General features: G+C 30.6%; 1 protein-coding gene across 1 annotated transcript; it reads left to right on the top strand.

Annotated features, from left to right (window-relative positions):
* The first annotated feature begins 1,046 nt into the window (after nt 1–1,046).
* On the top strand, nt 1,047–24,672 carry LOC134693408 (uncharacterized). The gene is made up of 16 exons (XM_063554221.1): nt 1,047–1,240; nt 1,726–2,013; nt 2,773–2,876; nt 3,554–3,664; nt 4,106–4,161; nt 12,572–12,657; nt 13,204–13,297; nt 14,506–14,608; nt 15,278–15,455; nt 16,087–16,227; nt 16,788–16,927; nt 17,402–17,491; nt 18,205–18,327; nt 19,486–19,583; nt 22,081–22,208; nt 23,054–24,672. The coding sequence occupies exons 1-16, from the start codon at nt 1,135–1,137 to the stop codon at nt 23,311–23,313; spliced, it is 2,106 nt and encodes a 701-aa protein (XP_063410291.1). The 5' UTR covers nt 1,047–1,134; the 3' UTR covers nt 23,314–24,672.
* Nucleotides 24,673–25,731: the final 1,059 nt, after the last annotated feature.

Genomic DNA, 25,731 nt, shown 5'->3' with positions numbered 1-25,731 from the left:
GTGTTAAAACTTTTGCCATAACTATCCGAATACAAGTCCCGGAACCTCCTGATCTGCCACTGAACAGTCACCTTGTTCTGTCACAAGTATAGCGGCTAAGCCAACAAATTGATGTACGGTGTGACTGACCTTGTATTTGACGGCATATCTATAATTGTAATTTCAGTTGGTTTGTCTGTATGTATGTGGTTAAATTGTTCCATCAGGATACTTTCATATCTAAGTTTGTGTACGGCCCATTTGTCTAATTTTCATGTTTCGGTTTGTTTTTTATTTCCCCCGATTTCTGTTCATTTTTATTCTTCTCAGTTTGTAAATGGGTTTATCATGTAAGTATTTCAAAATAATACTTCCAACTCTCAAAGTATATTTACAGGCAGTCCCTTTTCCTCTTTATCTGGAATACAAAATGTGACTATGCTTTCAATGTTTTCTTTCAGGCTTTGCGCTTTTCGAAAGTGCAGGTACGGGTAGTATATATAATTGTAATTCTGTGAAAACTGTATTATCAGCACCTGTTTGACCCCTTATTTGTCAATAGATTTTCATTCGAAGAAAACGTTCTTGTAACATATGGAAGCTAGTCAAATTGGCCAAGGTCATCTTTTTGTTAATCTCACGGCTGACATCTGTCTTCTATGATTTGCATTAGACTATTGTTTTTACCATTTATCACTTTTGTATTATAGTCCCAGAATTTGGTATTCACTCACTTACTACCAGTTTTGACAGACAAGTTAACTTAGAAGCAGGGACTTTCTATACTATGGACTTTCTATATCATATAGTATAATAGCATGATGAGAAACTGGCGGTCCCTTTTCGGAAGTTACAACTCGGTCATTCTAATTAAACTGGCCTTATAGTATCTGTAGTTTAATTGGATTGAGCTGTCTATTTCATGCATTAGCCTCTGAAATAAGGTTATCTGTCAAAGTTATATTATATTTCTCAAATATTTAAATGAACAGTTGATACCGTGATGAGATCAGAGGCACTGATTTAATATAAAAATCCGGAAAATATAAGTACCGACATCGTTTCACTATATAGATTTTTCAACCGGAAGTGAAAATATTGAAAACACACAACACGTGGGGAAACAAATATTTTCCATAATTTTAACACTAAATTATGGGTAGAAAGAGAGATTTGACGCTCGATGGGCCAAAAAAAGGTCCTGGTAGAAAGGCAAAGAAGCAGAAACCTCCACAAATGCCCAAGGAACTGAAAGAAGACGGTATGTGTAGCACAAAAGGAGTTGTAGTCCTAAATAAGTTCAGATTTTGTATAAACTAGAGATTAACTAGGCGAGCTACTCAGTTGTGCGTCAACTCTTTTCAATACGGATCATCAATTTGACGCCATACATTTGGTAGACACTAGGGACGTAATTGTGTAGACAACGATCATACAAAAAAAAGTTTTTCAAACTACACAACAGTTTCACATATTTAATATTTATTTTAGGATTCTTAAGATTCAAGCAAAAATAACATGATTTTTATAAAGGTTTACCAATAATGCACAATGTAATGACAAATTAGTCCAAATAATTTCGAACAGATGAAGTCTTGAAAGCCTATTTATTTTAATTTTTTGCTTCGACGCCTTAGTTACAGTTACAGTGCTCTTGTAAGGCTTCAAAGCAGAATCTTCAAATAAAATAAATAATTTTGGATTACAATTTTATATTCTGTATTTATTACTATTATATTTGTGTAGATGATGACAAAGAAGATAAGAAGCTTAGCAGCAGACAGAAGAAAAGATTAAAGAATAGAATTAAAAAACAAGATGACAAGAAAGAAAAATTACGACAGAAGAAAGAAGAACAGAAAGCTAAACAGACTGCCAAAGTTAATAAGGTCAAAGGTCAAAATGATTTAAAGATGAAAAATGGACAGGCATCAAAGAATCTAAAGGGAAAGTCTAAAAATGTCCAAGGAGTCAAAAGAAAGAAAGAGAAGGAAGAAGAGATGGAGGAGGAGGAAAATTCTGATGAATCAGAAGGTAACATAAATTCTGATGAATCAGAAGGTAACATAAATTCTGATGAATCAGAAGGTAACATAAATTCTGTTGAATCAGAAGGTAACATAAATTCTGATGAATCATAATAATTATCTCAACTTCACCTAAACTTAGCACAGGGATAAAAGGGGCTAATGTTGCTTTTCTGTTTGCTATAAACTTACTTTTTCTAATTAGGGTCTATTCATCTGAAAGGTGATTTCTAAGTTCTCACAGAACGAAGATGGCCAAAACTTCTATAAATAGAAATTAGATGGGGGGAGAAACAACAAAAAATCACTGAAAATTCTGAAATTGAGTAATCATTGCTGTGGTGAGATGATGTGTAGTCCACTTTAATCATGTTAATAGTTTTATTTGATGACCTTTAAAAACAATAGTTGAATTGGATTGCAGTTTTAAGAAATAAATTAACATTCAAATGAGTATTAAAAAATCCAAAGAGTTGTTGAAGTCTATAAGTCTATAGTACCTCCTAAATGGTGGAGAAATAGTTTAACAAAAAATCATGCATACTACAATGGTTTTGCATCAAAATAATTTTTGACATGGTATGCTTAGATAATATTTGATAATTCAGTGAGTAACCATCCTTATACATATTTTTATAGAAATAGTTTTGTTCTCATTCTCATTATTAACATAAAAAGTTTTCATTCTTAACCTAAATTATTCTGGGACATTATTGTATATACATCTATGATAACCATGATTAAAGAAAACGTCTTTTGATTTCAGATGAAAGTGATATGGAAGAAGACGACTCTGATTTAGGGGAGGTAACTGGCTACACAGATCACAACAAAGACTGGTTAAAACCAGCTAAATCTGGAGAGGCTGATGTAGGTGATACATGAAAAATATAACACATTTTAAACTGGTTATTTATGATCATGATATCATGTTATTAGTTATTGACTTTCTTTTATCAATATCGTTGCATGTGTACAATTTTTTTCCTGTTTGTGCTCTATAGGCAATTTGACAAATAGATACCTATCAGGTTTGCAGGATGTTTTTTTTCATTAGATTTTTTATGTATAAATATATATCCTAATAGAAAAGACATTGTTTTCATGCCTTAATGATAAGCCTTATGATAAATGATATGGAACAGGCTGTGTAGAGAGAAAATATTCTGTAAAGCAATAATATTATGAAAAAGTTTCCTTATTCTATAGCTAGGAACACCACATAGCATGAACATGTATACTTCTTGTTTTACATGGGCCCTGTCAGATAGAAATCTACCATATGCAAGTGAATAATAATATCTGTTATCTTATTTCGGCTTGAAATATTTTTTTTATCAAAGGACTAACTGATTGAAGATTGAGTTGTTATAAAAACCCTATAAGATGGACCACAATTCATCTTTTATTTTGTATTTGAATATGTTGAATGTTCCTAAAACTGATCAAAGTTTTATGCATGTAAATGTGCACTTGCATAAGGTTGATTTCTATCCAACGCAGCCAACATGTATCAATGATTAACAATATATATATTTTTTTCTCAGTCTGACAATGATGACAGTGAAGATGATATTCCAGATGATTTTAGTGATGATGAATTATCAGATGATGACAGTGATGAAGATGATGATGATTCAGATGAGGATGATGAAGATGTAAGTGTTTTATTATTTACAACATCAGAAAAAATGTGCAATAAAAAAACAGTAGTAGGAAAAAAAAGATGCTTATGAATTTCATTTCATGGGTTAATTGTTAAGCAATGCTTAAAATTATATGGATTAATTATAAAAAAGAAGATGTGGTATGATTGCTAATGAGACAACTCTCCACAAGAGACAAATGACACAGCAATTTACATGTATAGGTCTGAATTTAAACAAAAAGCAAAGTCCATATTGCATAGTCAGCTATTAAAGGCATGGAAATCACAAATGTAGGACAATTCAAACGAGAAAATTAATGGCCTAATTAATGTACAAAAAAATCACCAGATTAATTATTTTCTATATTAGTAATATTTACTAGGCTGCCAATGTCATTACAATGTCAAGTACTCATTACAGTAGAATAAAAACATTTCCTTTTCTTCGTAGCTGTTGCCTGTTGAAAAGAAAGCCAAGAAGTTAGAGAAAAAGCAGGCCAGAGACAAGTAAGTAATAAGCTATAACAATTTTACAATACATGAAATAGACTGAAATCTTACAAGATATTTTTAGGCTGTTCCACATTGGCTAGTCCATTCACCTCCCTTCTAATCTTTTTCAACAATTTTACAATACATGAAATATACTTAAAGCTTACCATATATTTTTAGGCTGTTCCACATTGGCTTGTCCATTCACCTCCCTTCTAATCTTTTTCAACAATTTTACAATACTTGAAATATACTTAAAGCTTACCATATATTTTTAGGCTGTTCCACATTGGCCTGTCCATTCACCTCCCTTCTAATCTTTTTCAACAATTTTACAATACATGAAATATACTTAAAGCTTACCATATATTTTTAGGCTGTTCCACATTGGCTAGTCCATTCACCTCCCAATCTTTTTCAACAATTTTACAATACATGAAATATACTTAAAGCTTACCATATATTTTTAGGCTGTTCCACATTGGCTAGTCCATTCACCTCCCTTCTAATCTTTTTCAACAATTTTACAATACATGAAATATACTTAAAGCTTACCATATATTTTTAGGCTGTTCCACATTGGCTAGTCCATTTACCTCCCTTCTAATCTTTTTCAACAATTTTACAATACTTGAAATATACTTAAAGCTTACCATATATTTTTAGGCTGTTCCACATTGGCTAGTCCATTCACCTCCCTTCTAATCTTTTTCAACAATTTTACAATACATGAAATATACTTAAAGCTTACCATATATTTTTAGGCTGTTCCATATTGGCTTGTCCATTTACCTCCCTTCTAATCTTTTTCAACAATTTTACAATACATGAAATATACTTAAAGCTTACCATATATTTTTAGGCTGTTCCACATTGGCTAGTCCATTCACCTCCCTTCTAATCTTTTTCAACAATTTTACAATACTTGAAATATACTTAAAGCTTACCATATATTTTTAGGCTGTTCCACATTGGCTAGTCCATTCACCTCCCTTCTAATCTTTTTCAACAATTTTACAATACATGAAATATACTTAAAGCTTACCATATATTTTTAGGCTGTTCCACATTGGCTAGTCCATTCACCTCCCTTCTAATCTTTTTCAACAATTTTACAATACATGAAATATACTTAAAGCTTACCATATATTTTTAGGCTGTTCCATATTGGCTAGTCCATTCACCTCCCTTCTAATCTTTTTCAACAATTTTACAATACATGAAATATACTTAAAGCTTACCATATATTTTTAGGCTGTTCCACATTGGCTAGTCCATTCACCTCCCTTTTAATCTTTTTCAACAATTTTACAATACATGAAATATACTTAAAGCTTACCATATATTTTTAGGCTGTTCCACATTGGCTAGTCCATTCACCTCCCTTTTAATCTTTTTCAACAATTTTACAATACATGAAATATACTTAAAGCTTACCATATATTTTTAGGCTGTTCCACATTGGCTAGTCCATTCACCTCCCTTTTAATCTTTTTCAACAATTTTACAATACATGAAATATACTTAAAGCTTACCATATATTTTTAGGCTGTTCCACATTGGCTTGTCCATTCACCTCCCTTCTAATCTTTTTCAACAATTTTACAATACTTGAAATATACTTAAAGCTTATCATATAATTTTAGGCTGTTCCACATTGGCTAGTCCATTCACCTCCCTTCTAATCTTTTTCAACAATTTTACAATACATGAAATATACTTAAAGCTTACCATATATTTTTAGGCTGTTCCACATTGGCTTGTCCATTCACCTCCCTTCTAATCTTTTTCAACAATTTTACAATACATGAAATATACTTAAAGCTTACCATATATTTTTAGGCTGTTCCACATTGGCTAGTCCATTCACCTCCCTTTTAATCTTTTTCAACAATTTTACAATACATGAAATATACTTAAAGCTTACCATATATTTTTAGGCTGTTCCACATTGGCCTGTCCATTCACCTCCCTTTTAATCTTTTTCAACAATTTTACAATACATGAAATATACTTTAAGCTTACCATATATTTTTAGGCTGTTCCACATTGGCTAGTCCATTCACCTCCCTTCTAATCTTTTTCAACAATTTTACAATACATGAAATATACTTAAAGCTTACCATATATTTTTAGGCTGTTCCACATTGGCTAGTCCATTCACCTCCCTTCTAATCTTTTTCAACAATTTTACAATACATGAAATATACTTAAAGCTTACCATATATTTTTAGGCTGTTCCACATTGGCTAGTCCATTCACCTCCCTTCTAATCTTTTTCAACAATTTTACAATACATGAAATATACTTAAAGCTTACCATATATTTTTAGGCTGTTCCACATTGGCTTGTCCATTCACCTCCCTTCTAATCTTTTTCAACAATTTTACAATACATGAAATATACTTAAAGCTTACCATATATTTTTAGGCTGTTCCACATTGGCTAGTCCATTCACCTCCCTTTTAATCTTTTTCAACAATTTTACAATACATGAAATATACTTAAAGCTTATCATATAATTTTAGGCTGTTCCACATTGGCTTGTCCATTTACCTCCCTTTTAATCTTTTTCAACAATTTTACAATACTTGAAATATACTTAAAGCTTATCATATAATTTTAGGCTGTTCCACATTGGCTAGTCCATTCACCTCCCTTCTAATCTTTTTCAACAATTTTACAATACATGAAATATACTTAAAGCTTACCATATATTTTTAGGCTGTTCCACATTGGCTTGTCCATTCACCTCCCTTCTAATCTTTTTCAACAATTTTACAATACTTGAAATATACTTAAAGCTTATCATATAATTTTAGGCTGTTCCACATTGGCTAGTCCATTCACCTCCCTTCTAATCTTTTTCAACAATTTTACAATACATGAAATATACTTAAAGCTTACCATATATTTTTAGGCTGTTCCACATTGGCTTGTCCATTCACCTCCCTTCTAATCTTTTTCAACAATTTTACAATACATGAAATATACTTAAAGCTTACCATATATTTTTAGGCTGTTCCACATTGGCTAGTCCATTCACCTCCCTTCTAATCTTTTTCAACAATTTTACAATACATGAAATATACTTAAAGCTTATCATATAATTTTAGGCTGTTCCACATTGGCTTGTCCATTTACCTCCCTTCTAATCTTTTTCAACAATTTTACAATACATGAAATATACTTAAAGCTTACCATATATTTTTAGGCTGTTCCACATTGGCTAGTCCATTCACCTCCCTTCTAATCTTTTTCAACAATTTTACAATACATGAAATATACTTAAAGCTTACCATATATTTTTAGGCTGTTCCACATTGGCTTGTCCATTTACCTCCCTTCTAATCTTTTTCAACAATTTTACAATACATGAAATATACTTAAAGCTTACCATATATTTTTAGGCTGTTCCACATTGGCTAGTCCATTCACCTCCCTTCTAATCTTTTTCAACAATTTTACAATACATGAAATATACTTAAAGCTTACCATATATTTTTAGGCTGTTCCACATTGGCCTGTCCATTCACCTCCCTTTTAATCTTTTTCAACAATTTTACAATACATGAAATATACTTTAAGCTTACCATATATTTTTAGGCTGTTCCACATTGGCTAGTCCATTCACCTCCCAATCTTTTTCAACAATTTTACAATACATGAAATATACTTAAAGCTTACCATATATTTTTTGGCTGTTCCACATTGGCTTGTCCATTCACCTCCCTTCTAATCTTTTTCAACAATTTTACAATACATGAAATATACTTAAAGCTTACCATATATTTTTAGGCTGTTCCACATTGGCCTGTCCATTCACCTCCCTTTTAATCTTTTTCAACAATTTTACAATACATGAAATATACTTTAAGCTTACCATATATTTTTAGGCTGTTCCACATTGGCTAGTCCATTCACCTCCCAATCTTTTTCAACAATTTTACAATACTTGAAATATACTTAAAGCTTACCATATAATTTTAGGCTGTTCCACATTGGCTAGTCCATTTACCTCCCTTTTAATCTTTTTCAACAATTTTACAATACATGAAATATACTTAAAGCTTACCATATATTTTTAGGCTGTTCCACATTGGCTTGTCCATTTACCTCCCTTCTAATCTTTTTCAACAATTTTACAATACATGAAATATACTTAAAGCTTACCATATATTTTTAGGCTGTTCCACATTGGCTAGTCCATTCACCTCCCTTCTAATCTTTTTCAACAATTTTACAATACTTGAAATATACTTAAAGCTTACCATATATTTTTAGGCTGTTCCACATTGGCTAGTCCATTCACCTCCCTTCTAATCTTTTTCAACAATTTTACAATACATGAAATATACTTAAAGCTTATCATATATTTTTTGGCTGTTCCACATTGGCTAGTCCATTCACCTCCCTTCTAATCTTTTTCAACAATTTTACAATACATGAAATATACTTTAAGCTTACCATATATTTTTAGGCTGTTCCACATTGGCTAGTCCATTCACCTCCCTTCTAATCTTTTTCAACAATTTTACAATACTTGAAATATACTTAAAGCTTACCATATAATTTTAGGCTGTTCCACATTGGCTTGTCCATTTACCTCCCTTCTAATCTTTTTCAACAATTTTACAATACTTGAAATATACTTAAAGCTTACCATATATTTTTAGGCTGTTCCACATTGGCTTGTCCATTCACCTCCCTTCTAATCTTTTTCAACAATTTTACAATACTTGAAATATACTTAAAAGCTTACCATATATTTTTAGGCTGTTCCACATTGGCTAGTCCATTCACCTCCCTTCTAATCTTTTTCAACAATTTTACAATACATGAAATATACTTAAAGCTTACCATATATTTTTAGGCTGTTCCACATTGGCTTGTCCATTCACCTCCCTTCTAATCTTTTTCAACAATTTTACAATACTTGAAATATACTTAAAGCTTACCATATATTTTTAGGCTGTTCCACATTGGCTAGTCCATTCACCTCCCTTCTAATCTTTTTCAACAATTTTACAATACATGAAATATACTTAAAGCTTACCATATATTTTTAGGCTGTTCCACATTGGCTTGTCCATTTACCTCCCTTCTAATCTTTTTCAACAATTTTACAATACTTGAAATATACTTAAAGCTTACCATATATTTTTAGGCTGTTCCACATTGGCTTGTCCATTCACCTCCCTTTTAATCTTTTTCAACAATTTTACAATACATGAAATATACTTTAAGCTTACCATATATTTTTAGGCTGTTCCACATTGGCTAGTCCATTCACCTCCCTTCTAATCTTTTTCAACAATTTTACAATACTTGAAATATACTTAAAGCTTACCATATATTTTTAGGCTGTTCCACATTGGCTAGTCCATTCACCTCCCTTCTAATCTTTTTCAACAATTTTACAATACTTGAAATATACTTAAAGCTTACCATATATTTTTAGGCTGTTCCACATTGGCTAGTCCATTCACCTCCCTTCTAATCTTTTTCAACAATTTTACAATACATGAAATATACTTAAAGCTTACCATATATTTTTAGGCTGTTCCACATTGGCTTGTCCATTCACCTCCCTTCTAATCTTTTTCAACAATTTTACAATACATGAAATATACTTAAAGCTTACCATATATTTTTAGGCTGTTCCACATTGGCTAGTCCATTCACCTCCCTTCTAATCTTTTTCAACAATTTTACAATACATGAAATATACTTAAAGCTTACCATATATTTTTTGGCTGTTCCACATTGGCTTGTCCATTCACCTCCCTTCTAATCTTTTTCAACAATTTTACAATACATGAAATATACTTAAAGCTTACCATATATTTTTAGGCTGTTCCACATTGGCTAGTCCATTCACCTCCCTTCTAATCTTTTTCAACAATTTTACAATACATGAAATATACTTAAAGCTTACCATATATTTTTAGGCTGTTCCACATTGGCTAGTCCATTCACCTCCCTTTTAATCTTTTTCAACAATTTTACAATACATGAAATATACTTAAAGCTTATCATATATTTTTTGGCTGTTCCACATTGGCTTGTCCATTCACCTCCCTTCTAATCTTTTTCAACAATTTTACAATACATGAAATATACTTAAAGCTTACCATATATTTTTAGGCTGTTCCACATTGGCCTGTCCATTCACCTCCCTTTTAATCTTTTTCAACAATTTTACAATACATGAAATATACTTTAAGCTTACCATATATTTTTAGGCTGTTCCACATTGGCTAGTCCATTCACCTCCCAATCTTTTTCAACAATTTTACAATACATGAAATATACTTAAAGCTTACCATATATTTTTAGGCTGTTCCACATTGGCCTGTCCATTCACCTCCCTTTTAATCTTTTTCAACAATTTTACAATACATGAAATATACTTTAAGCTTACCATATATTTTTAGGCTGTTCCACATTGGCTAGTCCATTCACCTCCCAATCTTTTTCAACAATTTTACAATACTTGAAATATACTTAAAGCTTACCATATAATTTTAGGCTGTTCCACATTGGCTTGTCCATTTACCTCCCTTCTAATCTTTTTTCAACAATTTTACAATACATGAAATATACTTAAAGCTTACCATATATTTTTAGGCTGTTCCACATTGGCTAGTCCATTCACCTCCCTTCTAATCTTTTTCAACAATTTTACAATACATGAAATATACTTTAAGCTTACCATATATTTTTAGGCTGTTCCACATTGGCTAGTCCATTCACCTCCCAATCTTTTTCAACAATTTTACAATACATGAAATATACTTAAAGCTTATCATATAATTTTAGGCTGTTCCACATTGGCTTGTCCATTTACCTCCCTTCTAATCTTTTTCAACAATTTTACAATACATGAAATATACTTAAAGCTTACCATATATTTTTAGGCTGTTCCACATTGGCTAGTCCATTCACCTCCCTTCTAATCTTTTTCAACAATTTTACAATACTTGAAATATACTTAAAGCTTATCATATATTTTTTGGCTGTTCCACATTGGCTAGTCCATTCACCTCCCTTCTAATCTTTTTCAACAATTTTACAATACATGAAATATACTTAAAGCTTACCATATATTTTTAGGCTGTTCCACATTGGCTTGTCCATTCACCTCCCTTCTAATCTTTTTCAACAATTTTACAATACATGAAATATACTTAAAGCTTACCATATATTTTTAGGCTGTTCCACATTGGCTAGTCCATTCACCTCCCTTCTAATCTTTTTCAACAATTTTACAATACTTGAAATATACTTAAAGCTTATCATATATTTTTAGGCTGTTCCACATTGGCTAGTCCATTCACCTCCCTTCTAATCTTTTTCAACAATTTTACAATACTTGAAATATACTTAAAGCTTATCATATATTTTTTGGCTGTTCCACATTGGCTAGTCCATTCACCTCCCTTCTAATCTTTTTCAACAATTTTACAATACATGAAATATACTTAAAGCTTACCATATATTTTTAGGCTGTTCCACATTGGCTTGTCCATTCACCTCCCTTTTACTCTTTTTCAACGTAACCATAAAGAAGTATGAAGTACTATACTTTGAAAGCAATAATTTCTTCTAGCTACATGTAAACATAAAACACAATAAACGTTATTTTTATCTAAAAGGCCAAATTGCAATCACTTTCCATTCATTGGTCTATATGGTAAAAATCAAACTTAAGATTCAACATACTTCTGCAGACAAAATAAACAGAACTCTAGTCCTTAATCATGTTAATGTTGAAACAGAAACTTCAGTAAAAAAATTACTACTATTTAATGAAAGACAATTATTTATGTATTCTCATTTAGTCCAAGTAGCAATTGTAGCAAGAAGGTGATTAGTCTACAGCAAAAAAAGATTTGTCTTCAACTTAAGGATGTACCCAACACTTTCACTATAATTAATTTGGTTCGTTTAATTTTCATAAAATTTTGACAATGTATTTACTTTGACCCTTTAACAAAAATATAAAGATTTCAAAAATTTGGAACAACCGTTTTGTCAGAAAAAAATACACGGGTTATATAGCAGTTTGACAAACACCAATTTGGATCATTGAGAAGCTTAATATTCCCTTTACAACACAACATAATTAAAACATTTAGATGACTTTACAGAGTTATCTCCCTGTAGTGTTAGGTACCATCTTTATCTCATTGAACTGAGTTATGTTTTAACATTATGCTTTCTGAGAGTATTTTTACAGATTTCTGACATGTTTTTTGCAAACTCCCAGTGTTTTCTATCTTCCTGAACATGCATAAATTTTTTGCCAGTGGACATTTAGCAATCAGCAAGAGATTAGTCGTGGATTCTAATTGTCAAAGTATACTACTTTTGTTAAAATTGATTGTGTGGCTTTAGATTATGTTTAATCTTTTTTTACCAGAAAACTTGCTGAAAAGGAATTGATGACCAACATTACACAGACTGAGAAATTCACATTACCAAGTGGTCAAGAAGTGGAACAAGAAAATATCCTTTTACTCGAATGCTAATTCTGTCCAAGCTGTTGCCCATTGTAGTGATAGGATGCATACCCATAGCCAGGGGGTAGTGTGGGTGGGGGGGGGGGGTTTGGATGAACCCCATCCCTTTGAAAACAAATAAGCACTGTTAAAGTCAATGTTCTGTTCGAATTGTGACTGTTAAAGTCGAGTTTGTGTGTCCAACAAACCCCCATTGGAAATTCCTGGCTACGGGCCTGTGATGTCTCACTAAAAATAATATAGAGATTTCACAAACAGAGGTAATCATTTGATTTGCCAAGTGGAGCTGTTTTATTGATGTATAATATATTTGTTGGTTCATTTATTCTTAAAGAAACTGTACATTGTCTGTGACCAAATAAAACTATCATATGATGTTTACAAATCTTAATGATTTTAGAATTTAGATGTGTGTAAATACAGATGAATGACAACACAAAGTAAATATCTTTATTTGAAAAATGAGGCCTTTACTTTAATTTTGCTTAGTATCACGTTTATGGTATAGAATATATTCCTTAACATATTTCACCGAATCAGCCTCCAGATATTACACTAGTACAGAACAGAATAAAAGAAGTCATGGGTGTCCTGGCTGACTTTAAAGAAAAGAGGACAGAGGGAAGGTTTGTACTTTTTACTGAAGATGAGATATCGATATAAATACAGTGTCAGTCTTTTATAAATTTCAGTAACAAATAATTTTCTATTTACCTCTTTTATAAGATGACAAATTCTGATGTTCAACTGAAGTAGGGTACAAAGCAGAAATTTAGAATTAAGGCAATATCAAAATAGAAGATGTGGTATGATTGCCAATGAGACAACTCTCCACAAGAGACCAAAATGACAGAAATTAACAATAACTATCTAATATAAAAAAGAGTAACTATCTAATATAAAAAAGAAGATGTGGTATGATTGCCAATGAGAAAACTCTCCACAAGAGACCAAAATGACAGAAACTAACAATAACTATCTCAGACCATTTGGATTAAAATCTTTAAAAAATGAAGATGTCATTATGCCTAAACACCTTCAATGATGTCATCCAGTATACCAGAAACTACTGCAGAAATGGCTTCCATTAATATTCTATATCAGTAAAGACAATTTCAAAATTTGTTTACCTCCAGTGACTTTTGGGTCCTCAATTTCTGACTTGATTAGCTAGTTTTGTTGGTATCCAAATTAAATGTTTGAGACAAATTCCAGATGTTTGATTTCTTACTAAATGGAACATGAGTTAATAAATAGTGTTTACATATCACCAGCCCAGTAGTCAACACTCCGGTGTTGACATGAATATCAATCATGTGGTCATTTTTATAAATTTCCTGTTATTAACAAAACTTTGAATTTTTCCAAAAAACTAAGGATTTTTCTTATCCCAGGCATAGATTACCTTAGCCGTATTTGGCACCACTTTTTGGAATTTTGGGTCCTCAATGCTCTTCAACTTTGATATGAGTGTCACTGATGAGTCTTATGTAGACAAAACACGCATCTGGCGTACTAAATTATAATCCAGGTCCTTTGATATCTATTTACAGTTGTTTAAATTGGAGTCAGCTATGGTCTGATAATGCATGTGTTTTATTTTATAGTTTAGGATATACAGTTAACTCACGTTGTCTTGAACTCAGTTGACTCGAAATTTCGGATGAGTCGAAGTTTTCATGTGGTTCCATATAAATGTCAAACTGTCAAACTTCCGGTTTTCGTTTGAGTTGAACTACGTGTATCTTGAAATAATTCTCTGGTCCAACTGACTTGGAGATAACGAGAGTCAACTGTATATCAAAATTATATCAAAACTTTCGTATATTTTCAGGAGCAGACAAGAATATATTGGTCAGCTAAGAAAAGATCTGTGTACTTACTACAGTTATAATGATTTCCTAATGGAAAAACTGATGCAGTTATTCCCTCTTGAGGTAACAATTCTAAAAATACTGGTCAATTATTTTAATCAGATTCAATTGGACAATTGTAGGAAATGAATACTTTATGCATATTAAGAATGAAAATCTAGTTTGTTTCAAGCTTAATTGCAGATTTGTGCACAATTTAAAGTAAATTGCATTGTGCTAGATTTATTAACAGATATTTATCAACTTTTAAAAAATTCAGGGTTTACAGCAAAAAATAATCAACATAATGTTATGTTTTTTGTGTAATTGATCTGTGGAAACATCAGAAGAGTCATGTTGATTACCACAAACTTGCAAAAGTTTAACACAAATGTTATTCTGTGAAAAATAGCAAAATTGTGTTTTTTACTGTTGTTGCTTACTTTTGATGTTTTGTAAATTTAACAGAAACTAATAAAAGTACACATTATTGTGCTTTGAATGTCTACATTTTTGTATTTTTAATAATATTTTTAAATTATGAACTGCTTACACTGAAAAAAACATAAGGGTTCTGGTTGTCTTCCCCTAAATACTTATTGCAAAAATTGTGGAGAAAACCATTTTTGTCTTGTTTTAAAAAAAATGTTCTAGTGTATATACATTTAATATTAAAAATAACTATTTTTTTTAAGTTTTTAATATGTTGAACATAATTATGATTTTTCCAATAAACAATTTCCTGTTATACAGATACATGAGTTTTTGGAGGCCAATGAAGTTCAGCGACCAGTTACAATCAGAACTAATACTTTAAAAACAAGGAGAAGAGACTTGGCCCAAGCATTGATAAACAGAGGTGTCAATTTAGACCCTATTGGTAAATGGTCCAAAGTTGGACTGGTTGTATATGACTCACAGGTTCCATTAGGTATGGAATAAGTTTATATGTTATTGATTAATCACATTTTACAAAAATTAACCCACAGTTAAATTTAGATAATGAAAAATGAGTATGAGAAAAGCTACTTTCCTCAGGTTGTTGGACAAATATAATAGTTCTCCAATGACACTCTTATAAGAGGGTAGGAATGCCCTTTACCATCAGGTGCCAAACCTGCATACAGTTAGCTTCAAATTGGTTCAAATTTTATCTTGATTCGTCAGAGGTCTCAAATAAATAGCTGTTAACGTAATAGTTGGAAAGAATTAACGTGATTCCTCAAAATCAGTCGATTTGTTCATCATCTAAAGAACATTTACGTTTTAATGTCATGCACCCAAAATTACTGTTAACATCATTTTGAAAGATTGTGAGTGTTATTTGTCATATTTGTGTCCCCTTTAAGACCCTCTTATTAAAACTTATTCTATCTCATAAGAAATTGATTTAACAAAGCAGGGATACTTATTTAGGCACTGATGAGTCTCAAGCAGACAAAACACGCGTCTGGCATATCAAATTATAATCCTTGTAATTTTGATAACTATTTCAAGCCTTCTTTTAAATGATAATTTTGAATATTTCCATTTCAATGATATATTGTGCTTTAAATTTTCAGGTGCTACACCAGAATATTTGGCAGGTCATTACATGTTACAGGGAGGCTCTAGTTTTCTACCAGTCATGGCTTTAGCTCCACAGGAAAATGAAAGAATATTGGACATGGCTTCTGCTCCAGGTGGAAAAACTACATATATTGGTAAGCTATAACAAAATTAGAACTATTGTCAATGTACTGTAAACAAATTTTAGCCACACAAATATCCCTAAAATAAAGGAACTACTAAAATGAAATAACTTTATATTTGGTTATGATCTTGACAGTGTTGTAATCTGTATGATTAGCATGATAAACACATGCTTTCTTAACACATGCAAATATTTGTTGAGAATTTATTTTTAGATTATACCATGTGAAAATGTCAGAGCTATATTATGCTACAACTGACATTGCCTTCTTGTTTGTCTCTATGGTATAATCTTTTACTCTCTTAAAAAAAACACTTGCAGTTGGTAAAAAGACATTACGTGGGGGAGGGGACAACATGTTAATTTAAATGACAGAGCTATTATTTTTATTACACATCAGAGTTCAGTTACATTCTTAGTGTCATAGTATCAATAATAAGAACACACTGCACTTTTAAGGTATCCTTGTGTGTTTTTATACAAATAATCATGTTTAACTAGAATATTGAGCTTTCAGGAAAATGTTAATTTTTCATTGCCTAAAATTATCAATTTGTTTTGTTTTATCAGCTGCTTTAATGAAGAATACTGGCACTATCTTTGCAAATGATGCTAACAAAGACAGAGCCAAGGCTATTGTAGGGAACATTCATCGTATGGGCATCACCAATACAGTCATTAGCAATTATGATGGCAGAATTTACCCCACTGTAAGTTAGCTGATCCAAGTTTTAAAAAAAAATGTTATTTTATATGCAAGAAAGTAGCATATGTATTGATGACAATAATTAATTGTACCCTTTTTATTTCCTTATCCTACCATGCCTACTTTTTACATTTTTGACCTCAGAAATGAAAAAAAACACATTATTTTGTTAATTTGTATATCGTATAAGTCTACATTGTTGTCTACGAGATGTTAATATATTGCTTCAGATTGCATTACAAAACATTCAGACTGTAGAAAAACATATCACCATAATAGCAGTTCACAACATTTTAATGAATAAAACAAATCTTTTTACATAGCTTGTGCAATGTTATAAAATTCTACTAAAATTGTAGTGTGTTTGTCCAGATTTTTCAAGAATAATGCACTATTTGTTTAAATTAATGAGGAATATTTTACTGTGATGTTGTTAATGTAAAATAACAAATGAATTGATTATTATTTTATTTTCCAGATAATGAAAGGTTTTGACAGAGTACTATTAGATGCTCCATGCAGTGGAACTGGTGTAATAGCTAAAGATGTAGAAGTTAAAATTAATAAGGTGCGTTTATTTTTGATATTCTATAGAAACATTAGTTCTTAAGTCAGCTTTATAACTTTCTGATTTAACTTAAATGTTTGTAAACAACTCATTCAAGTCTTTATGAAATAATTTTTTGTAAAAATTACCAATTTTCAGTTTCATTCACATTTTGTTCTTCTTGTGCGTCATTTTTTTTGCCAGAGTGATCTCCCATTTGACCACATACGACAGTCTGTTTAGAAGTTAATGAATTTACCAAACTTTATAGTACACAAAATTTATAAACTTTTTATTCAAAAATTAATGTGAGGTTTTTATCAATACAATTAATGCAACATCATAAGTATTGCAATAAGAACTCTGATTCTAATATAGGATACATATACCTGAATTCAGATTTTCAGATTTGTCTGAAATTGCAATAAATAATTTCACTTTTTTGTTCATTCTTCAAAAAATACAATAATAAATGCACAAAATAATTTCTGAATTTACAGTATTTTAAATTTTCTAATGCAAACCTGCTTGCAAGAAAGATAAAAAAAATGAAATTGCGGAGATGTCCTAAAATAATGAAAACAAAATCTTATAGTTGTTTGCATGTTATAATGAATTTTGAACACTCATTTATAAAACAGACCTCATAAATATTTAAAAGTACCATTTTAGAAAATATTCAGGTTAAAAACATTTTAAGCATTATAAGGTTATACCTTTGGTTTTTTTTTCAGGATGAAAAAGATATACAGAGATGTTCCCATCTACAAAGAGAGTTAATTCTAGCTGCAATAGATAGTTGTGATGCTAAATCATCTACAGGAGCATACATTGTTTATTCTACATGTTCAATTCTGGTAAATATTATATCTCCCGCTTTAAGAGGATGGTCTATATGTTGCAATCAATCTTTATATACATTCCAATTAATTATTGTGTTGATTATACCTCAAGATTTCATATTTTTATGCCCCACCTACGATAGTAGAGGGCATTATGTTTTCTGGTCTGTGCCTCCGTTCGTTCGTTCATTCGTCCAGCTTCAGGTTAAAGTTTTTGATCGAGGTAGTTTTTGATGAAGTTGGAAGTCCAATCAATTTGAAACTTAGTACACATGTTCCCTATGATATGATCTTTCTAATTTGAATGTCAAATTAAAGTATTGACCCCAATTTCATGGTCCACTGAACAAAGAAAAAGATAGTGTGAAGCTCAGGTTAAAGTTTTTGGTCAAGGTAGTTTTTGATGAAGTTGAAGTCCAGTCAACTTGTAACTTAGTACACATGTTAACTATGATATGATCTTTCTAATTTTAATGCCAAATTTAAGTATTGACCCCAATTTCACGGTCCAGTGAACATGTAAAATGATAGTGCGAGTGGGGCATCCGTGTACTTTGGACACATTCTTGTTTATTTTAAAATGTAAAAAGGATAAAGTTAAGAAATGTATAAATGAATGCATTGGTTAAGTGATGTCTTTAGCATTATAATCACCAAAGTCATTTCATATGACTTGAAAAGCTCTAGTCATATGTAGCAAACAAATTTAGCCCATCTGGCGTACTAAATTATAACCCTAAAACCTTTGATAACTTTTTAGCTGTGCTCATAATAAATTATTTTATGCCAGTTTATTTACTAAAATGGGGGTACTGGTGTTCTTATTAAAATCATTTAACTATACATTGAAACATCTACATACACATTGAGACAGTTAAACACACATTAGAATTTTGTGTAGGTTAAAGAAACAGTTAAATACTCCTTGAAATATCAAGATACATATTGAAACTTCATAATACACATTGACACATGTAAATACTTATTGAAATAGTTAAATACACATTGAAACACATAAATACACATTGAAACAACTAAATTGATATTGAAACATTTAGATACACATCTAAATGCACATTTAAACATCTCAAAACACATAAAAACATCTAAATAGACATTGAAACATCTAAATACTCATTGAATCATTTAAATACACATTCAATTTTTATGTAGGTTGAAGAAAATGAGGCTGTGATTAATTATGCATTAAAGAAAAGAAATGTAAAATTGGTTCCAACAGGTTTAGACTTTGGAAGAGAAGGTTTTGTAAAGTAAGTGTGCTTAGCTTTTGATATACAAGTTCACATACCTGGACTTTTGATATGGCTAGTATTAGTTTGGTGCAAATTTTCCATCCTAGAAAACAGTTATCACTTCTAGTCTGTGATTTACAAAAAATTATCTTGAAGATTTTGAAAGCAAATATTTTATTTCTTGAAATTAGGAGAAGCATTACAAAATGCCAGTTCTAAAAGGTCAAATTTTAGCACGTCTGAAGCTGTCAAACTGAATTTTACACCCCCTTAACACAGAATTGTCAATATTTTGAGTTAGAGCTGGTAGAAGTTTCTATAATTTTGATATTATTTGTCTCACTGGTAGTACACTACACTGTAAAAATCTTTTTGAGAAAGAGCAGGTGCGATTTTTTTAATTTGAATTTATTGTCTAAAAGAAATGCACTACGAAATAACTGTGTTCTCGGGCCTAAGAGATGGATTCCTGAAATCTAGATTCTGTACTTTGGCAACTTTCCTGAATGATTTGCTGGTTTCAGTGTGTCAAACTCAATCAAAGTAAAGGATTTACATCTTTGGTTTACAGAAATTCTGTTAAAATGTGCCATTTTGGCATTCTACGGCTATAATAAGCATTTTAAAGCAGTTTACATTTTATGGCTAAGAGGCATGCTGACTTTCTATCTGACAGCTTTTTTGTTCCTGATATTTGTGTTTCTATGATTAAATCAAATTTAATTAACCATTTGTGAACTCTGGATATAGAGAAAAGTAGATTATCACAGAAAAAAAGTGCAGATATTTGTATTCACGGTCATGGTTAAACGGCCTAATAGATGTATGTAAAATGTGAAGAGCTTTGTACATCAAATCTGTAGTCCATCACAAATATTTCACTAAATCTGTAAAAAAAGCACTTTATTATACTCAGTACACCTTACTCCTTTCATAGGCTACCATTTTTTTTCTCTGTATGATAGTAAGTGGTCCAACTTTATGCCTATTAAGGCTAAAACTAAATGCAAGTTTTCCATTGAAAAGTGAAAAAACTGGCCATCAGACCATATTGTTTCTAAAAAATTTAAATGCAAGAGTCCTTTTGCAATTAGACTTCTTGTATCATAACGCCTTAGCATAGAAATGAGCAAAAAGTTACACATTTTCATTTCTAATAGCTTCTGTGTGCATTTTTATATGTCAATATGGGCTACCGCCTAAATCGACTCTAAATAATTCTCAGTACTACATGGTCCAAGACCATTTTATACTCATGTGGTATGCTTTTTGACACTTTTCTATACATTTAAAGTACATTTTATTTATATGAAAGAATAAATTAGGCATAAAAAACTTCAAAATCTTCAAATTGGCTGAGAAAAATGCATATTTATATAAGGCGTCCCTAAATTGGAAAATCTCTATTTTCAGGCATAGGCTTATATAAATTTAACTTTGGAATAATTACAATACATCTGATAAATAAAATGAGTGTTCAGATGCTTTTAATACTTAATATTTGATATTCAAGAGCATTTACAAAGCAAATTTTTGCAAAATTTTAAATTTTAAGGCCAAAATCTTGACAGTTGAAGATATTTGATTTACACGTCAAAAATAAACATTCAAATGTCTATATTAAAATGACCCTAGTGTCTCTAATATATGTCATATGGCCATGAAACTTGGCAACCTATCTCACAATTGCCTAAGCTTAGGTTATGCAAAGTTTTATAAAGATTGGTCAAGTCTTTCTGTCCTATTAGGTCCAAGGACACAGTTATCGTCCTTTGGTTTTCGTTGTCTACGAATATAGTCCCTAGTGTAAACAGTGTATAACTTGCATGTCTTATTTGATACACTTTCCCAATTTATTTCTTGATATTAAATGCATGAAATATCAAGTAGGGGGATGTAATAACATGTAAAAAAAAATTGGGTGCTGAATCTTTATGTTAAGAAGTAAATTGGTCCAGTTCTAAAAGGTCAAATTTTAGCACGTCTGAAGCTGTCAAACTGAATTTTACACCCCCTTAACACAGAATTGTCAATATTTTGAGTTAGAGCTGGTAGAAGTTTCTATAATTTTGATATTATTTGTCTCACTGGTAGTACACTACACTGTAAAAATCTTTTTGAGAAAGAGCAGGTGCGATTTTTTTAATTTGAATTTATTGTCTAAAAGAAATGCACTACGAAATAACTGTGTTCTCGGGCCAGGTGGGATTTTTTTTATTTTCATTTATGTTCTAAAAGAAATGCATTAAGAAATGATTGTGGTCTCGGACCAAGAAGAATTTATTTTTTTCTTAGATTTAGTTATGCCACAACTTTTAAATTCGTTGAATATCTTAAATAAATAATATTAAATCAATGTGAATTATTACAGCATAAGGGTTTCAAGTCTATTTTAAAGATTTATTTTCTTTTGGGTTTTGATGCTGAGAAATCTAGTTGATACAAATCATGGGCAGTAGCCTTTATAAAGGTCATGGGATATATGACATCCAATAAAAAATGTTAAATTTTTCAGATTTGAAAAACACCGATTTCACCAGAACATGAAGTTGACCAAAAGATTTTATCCACATACACATAATCTTGATGGATTCTTTGTGGCTAAATTAAAGAAATTCTCCAACAAAGTACCTGTTGATCCAGGTAAGTTGATAGCATTGTTTACTTTATACATATATTTACACTTAATTAAAATATAGTGGTATTGTTTCACTGGATGAAATTGTACATGTAAATGGTCAGTTACAGATCAAATTTGAAATAAGAATAGAACGGCTGGTATAAAAATTATAAATTAACATAACATCTTCACCTTTTAAAAAGAGTAGCTTGTATTTTAATCTCTAGTCAACTTTTGGTTTTATTTGTGTTTTTGAATTGTTGTCACATTGACCAATCTTTTTTCTTTATACACTTTTCCTTAACATCGGACTACTGAAAGAGAAAATGCACATCATGCTGAATTTTTTATTTTTAACTCCTATTGAATCATAGTTTGGTTTGAAATTGAAATCATGCATTTAGTATTTAATTTATTCTTGTTATTAGTCATATCTAGGAAGTTGGAATAAATTAGATTCAATTTTATGCAATTACTTATAGGCCCATTGGGGTTCAGAGATTAAATGGTGATAAAGTTTATTTTTGGACATGTGTAAAATCTTTATGGATTTTATCAGATTTCAAAATTTTTACGATTTTTCAGTCATATTATTGTGAACATAAATTGATCACTTTCCTGATTTGGTACTTTTTGTTCCATGATTTATAAATGTAGCCAAGATTTGAGGTCAATATATTTATTCATATGTCAGAAAAAACTTGCAATCTTCATTACAAAATTTATTGTGCAGGATGTTTGATGATAACAAGCTCTTAAACTAGATAATATAAATATTGACCTAAAACATTATATATTAACTCAATATTGAGTTCTTTTGTTTATCATACTTTATTTCATGAAAAGTTAAATAATAATTGATTTGTAGATAAGCAAGGAACAGCAGAAAACGTGACGGAACAACAGGAAACAGCAGCTGTCGTTAATCAGAGTTCAGAAGAGAAAGGTCAAAGTTCAGAAGAAATTAGTCAAAAGTCAACAGAGACAAAGACAATTAAAAAAAAGCAAACCAATGTAAAAAAAGACAAACAAGGAAAAAGTAAATGGATGTCAACGAAAGGAAATAAGAAGCAATTTAAACCAGGACAATTTAAGAAATTTAAGACTTCATCAAAAGGAAAGAAATGAATTTTTCAAACATATTAAATTGACATTATAAACTATTGTTTTAATATTTATGGACTACAGTGGAAAAAGGCTGGTCATCTTGAATAAGATAAAAACCCTGTTATAACATTGTAGGATATGATAGGACAAAAATAGGTGACGGTGTAATCATAGCTCACCCTTCATGGAAATCTAGGGCAGTTTTCCCTAAAAGTTGTATTTAGTCGCCCATGTGTTCAAATAGCATACAAAGTGTTGACTGATTATATAATCTTTCAAAGGAGCAGATCATCATTATATTTGTCAAGCAAATCTAGCATGTTTTTTTATTCAATTTATACGAAAATATTTCACAAGTGTTTTAATTGATTCTGATTTCCTGTAGAATTTTATTAATTACACACATATTCCTTTATAAACATCATAAACCTAGATTGAAATTGCTCATCAACGATTGTTTATTTTGAAAATATTAATATGAGCTGACATTTAGAAATTTAAAAATAAGATTTTGCACGGATATGGACAGACATTAACATGATCCATATTCTTATGATAATGATGACAATAGAATGATGAGCTCTAAGTGCAAAAAATGTACATTCAACACAGACTCATAGATATAATATAGCCCCTGATATATGTATTAAATCTAATTGATTCCCTTAATTGATTTTCATTAAATCAAGTTACTAATTTTTTGAAATCCATTTTTTTAAAGATAAAAATATATTTAATGGAATTTTAAGTTACTGTGGATTCCTTATTAAAAGGTCCAATTTTCTTAGATTTCCTGAGCATGTGGGAACCACAAATTAAAAAGATCAACAAAATACAAATTTTCTTTATAAATATATGCAGAATTTGGCAACACCACAAAATTGCAAGTTTACCTCAAACCATGAAATTTGTATGCAGGAAAATAAATGAATACACACGACTTAATTTTGTTAATTTTAGATCCTAAGAAATAGATTAAATCTTTGTCTGACCAAATTGAACATTATGATATTAAGTGTAGGATCAAAGAACCATAAAGCCTAGTAAGATCAATTTTATTGGTATGATAATGAATTTAAATAAGTTATTTAACATAGTTAGATGTTTAACAGATATTTGTCAAGTCTGGAATCTATTGAGTATATTCAGTTTGCCTCTATCTAGCAGAATGGTAAATCTCTCTATGTAAAAGTATATACTTTTTTGTAGTACAAATGCTAATCATTTTGCATTTATTTGTTGTTTAATCATTGCTCTATTGTGTTTGCATGTTTTAATTAACTATTAAGTTTTCTTGAAAAAAAGAAGAAATAGTTTAATGATGAAAGAGTAAAGATGTGTCTTAAATGTTCGGTAAACTATAAATATTACTTTATGTTGTCTTTTGAGTTTCAACAGCCTCAGTGGTCTTGAGGCTTAAGTGTAGGAGATTGTGGGTTTGATCTCTGACCAGGTCAATCCAAAGACTTGGTATTTGGTGCTTCTACTAAGCAAAGAACATTTAGGAGTAAGTGCTAAGATTAGTTTGTCCAGAATAGGAATAATGTATCCTGATAGTGACTTGGCTATTAGCTGTCTCTTGGCTCGAAAACTAGCACATTCAAAATCTGGCTCATTTGTTAATCTCATACAAAGCAGAGTTAATATTAAATTTGATATCAATATCTTGTCCTGAATATGCATTTAATTTGCCTAGATGGAGTATGGACATTAAACAGCCATCCACTGTAATCATGTTGGAAGGTTCATCACATACAGTTAAGGCTGTAGTTTTTTTATTTTTAGTTTTACGAACCCTCCTACCCTAATTTTTGCCAAATAGGAAAAAAAATAAAATTAAAAATGTTGATTTTTATTTTTTTTTCTCCTCCGACCCAGTGTTTTTCATGCAAAAAAAAAATAAATTTTAATTCATAACTGCATGAAAGAATCTAAATTTATGCTCTTGGTGATTTAGTAAGTTGTTGCACATTGATTTTCAATTCAGACCTTGTCAAGAAAAAAAAAATAGTTGTTACACTAGTAGAAAATCTCCTGGTGAAATAAAAAAAAAAAATTTTGATATTGACAGTTGGTATTTAAAAAAAAATCAGCAGCAGCAGTTTTTTTTTTTTTTTTTTTTTTTCGTCCTCCTACCCAATGGTTTTGTCAAAAAATTTCGTAAAACTAAAAATATAATAACTATGGCCTAACACTAAAGTGTATGTCAAACTGTGATGCAAAAGTGAAAGGTTGGAAGAGGATGAAACTTTTAAACTATAAGTAAAAACTTAAGTAAAGTCAGTACATATCTCTGATATAAGACAAACTTTGCATATGTTCAGTTTTCTATTTATGCCCCACTTAGGAGTATTATTTTTTTTTGTCTCTGCGTCCATTCATTTGTCGGTGCTGTTGTCCACCTGTCCTGCTTCCCTTGAAGTTTTTGGTAGTTTTTGA

Source organism: Mytilus trossulus, chromosome 12, assembly GCF_036588685.1.
Source record: "Mytilus trossulus isolate FHL-02 chromosome 12, PNRI_Mtr1.1.1.hap1, whole genome shotgun sequence".
Lineage (NCBI taxonomy): Eukaryota > Metazoa > Mollusca > Bivalvia > Mytilida > Mytilidae > Mytilus > Mytilus trossulus.
The sequence above is the reverse complement of the archived record's forward strand: the minus strand, read 5'-3'. Positions and strand labels throughout refer to the sequence as shown.

Coding starts and splice junctions, on each gene's coding strand:
- LOC134693408 (XM_063554221.1), top strand. CDS start 1,135: ATGGGTAGAAAGAGAGATTTGACGCTCGATGGGCCAAAAAAAGGTCCT. Junction 2,877..3,553: donor CTAAATCTGGAGAGGCTGAT/GTAGGTGATACA, acceptor TTTTTTTCTCAG/TCTGACAATGATGACAGTGA. Junction 18,328..19,485: donor ATTCTACATGTTCAATTCTG/GTAAATATTATA, acceptor ATTTTTATGTAG/GTTGAAGAAAATGAGGCTGT.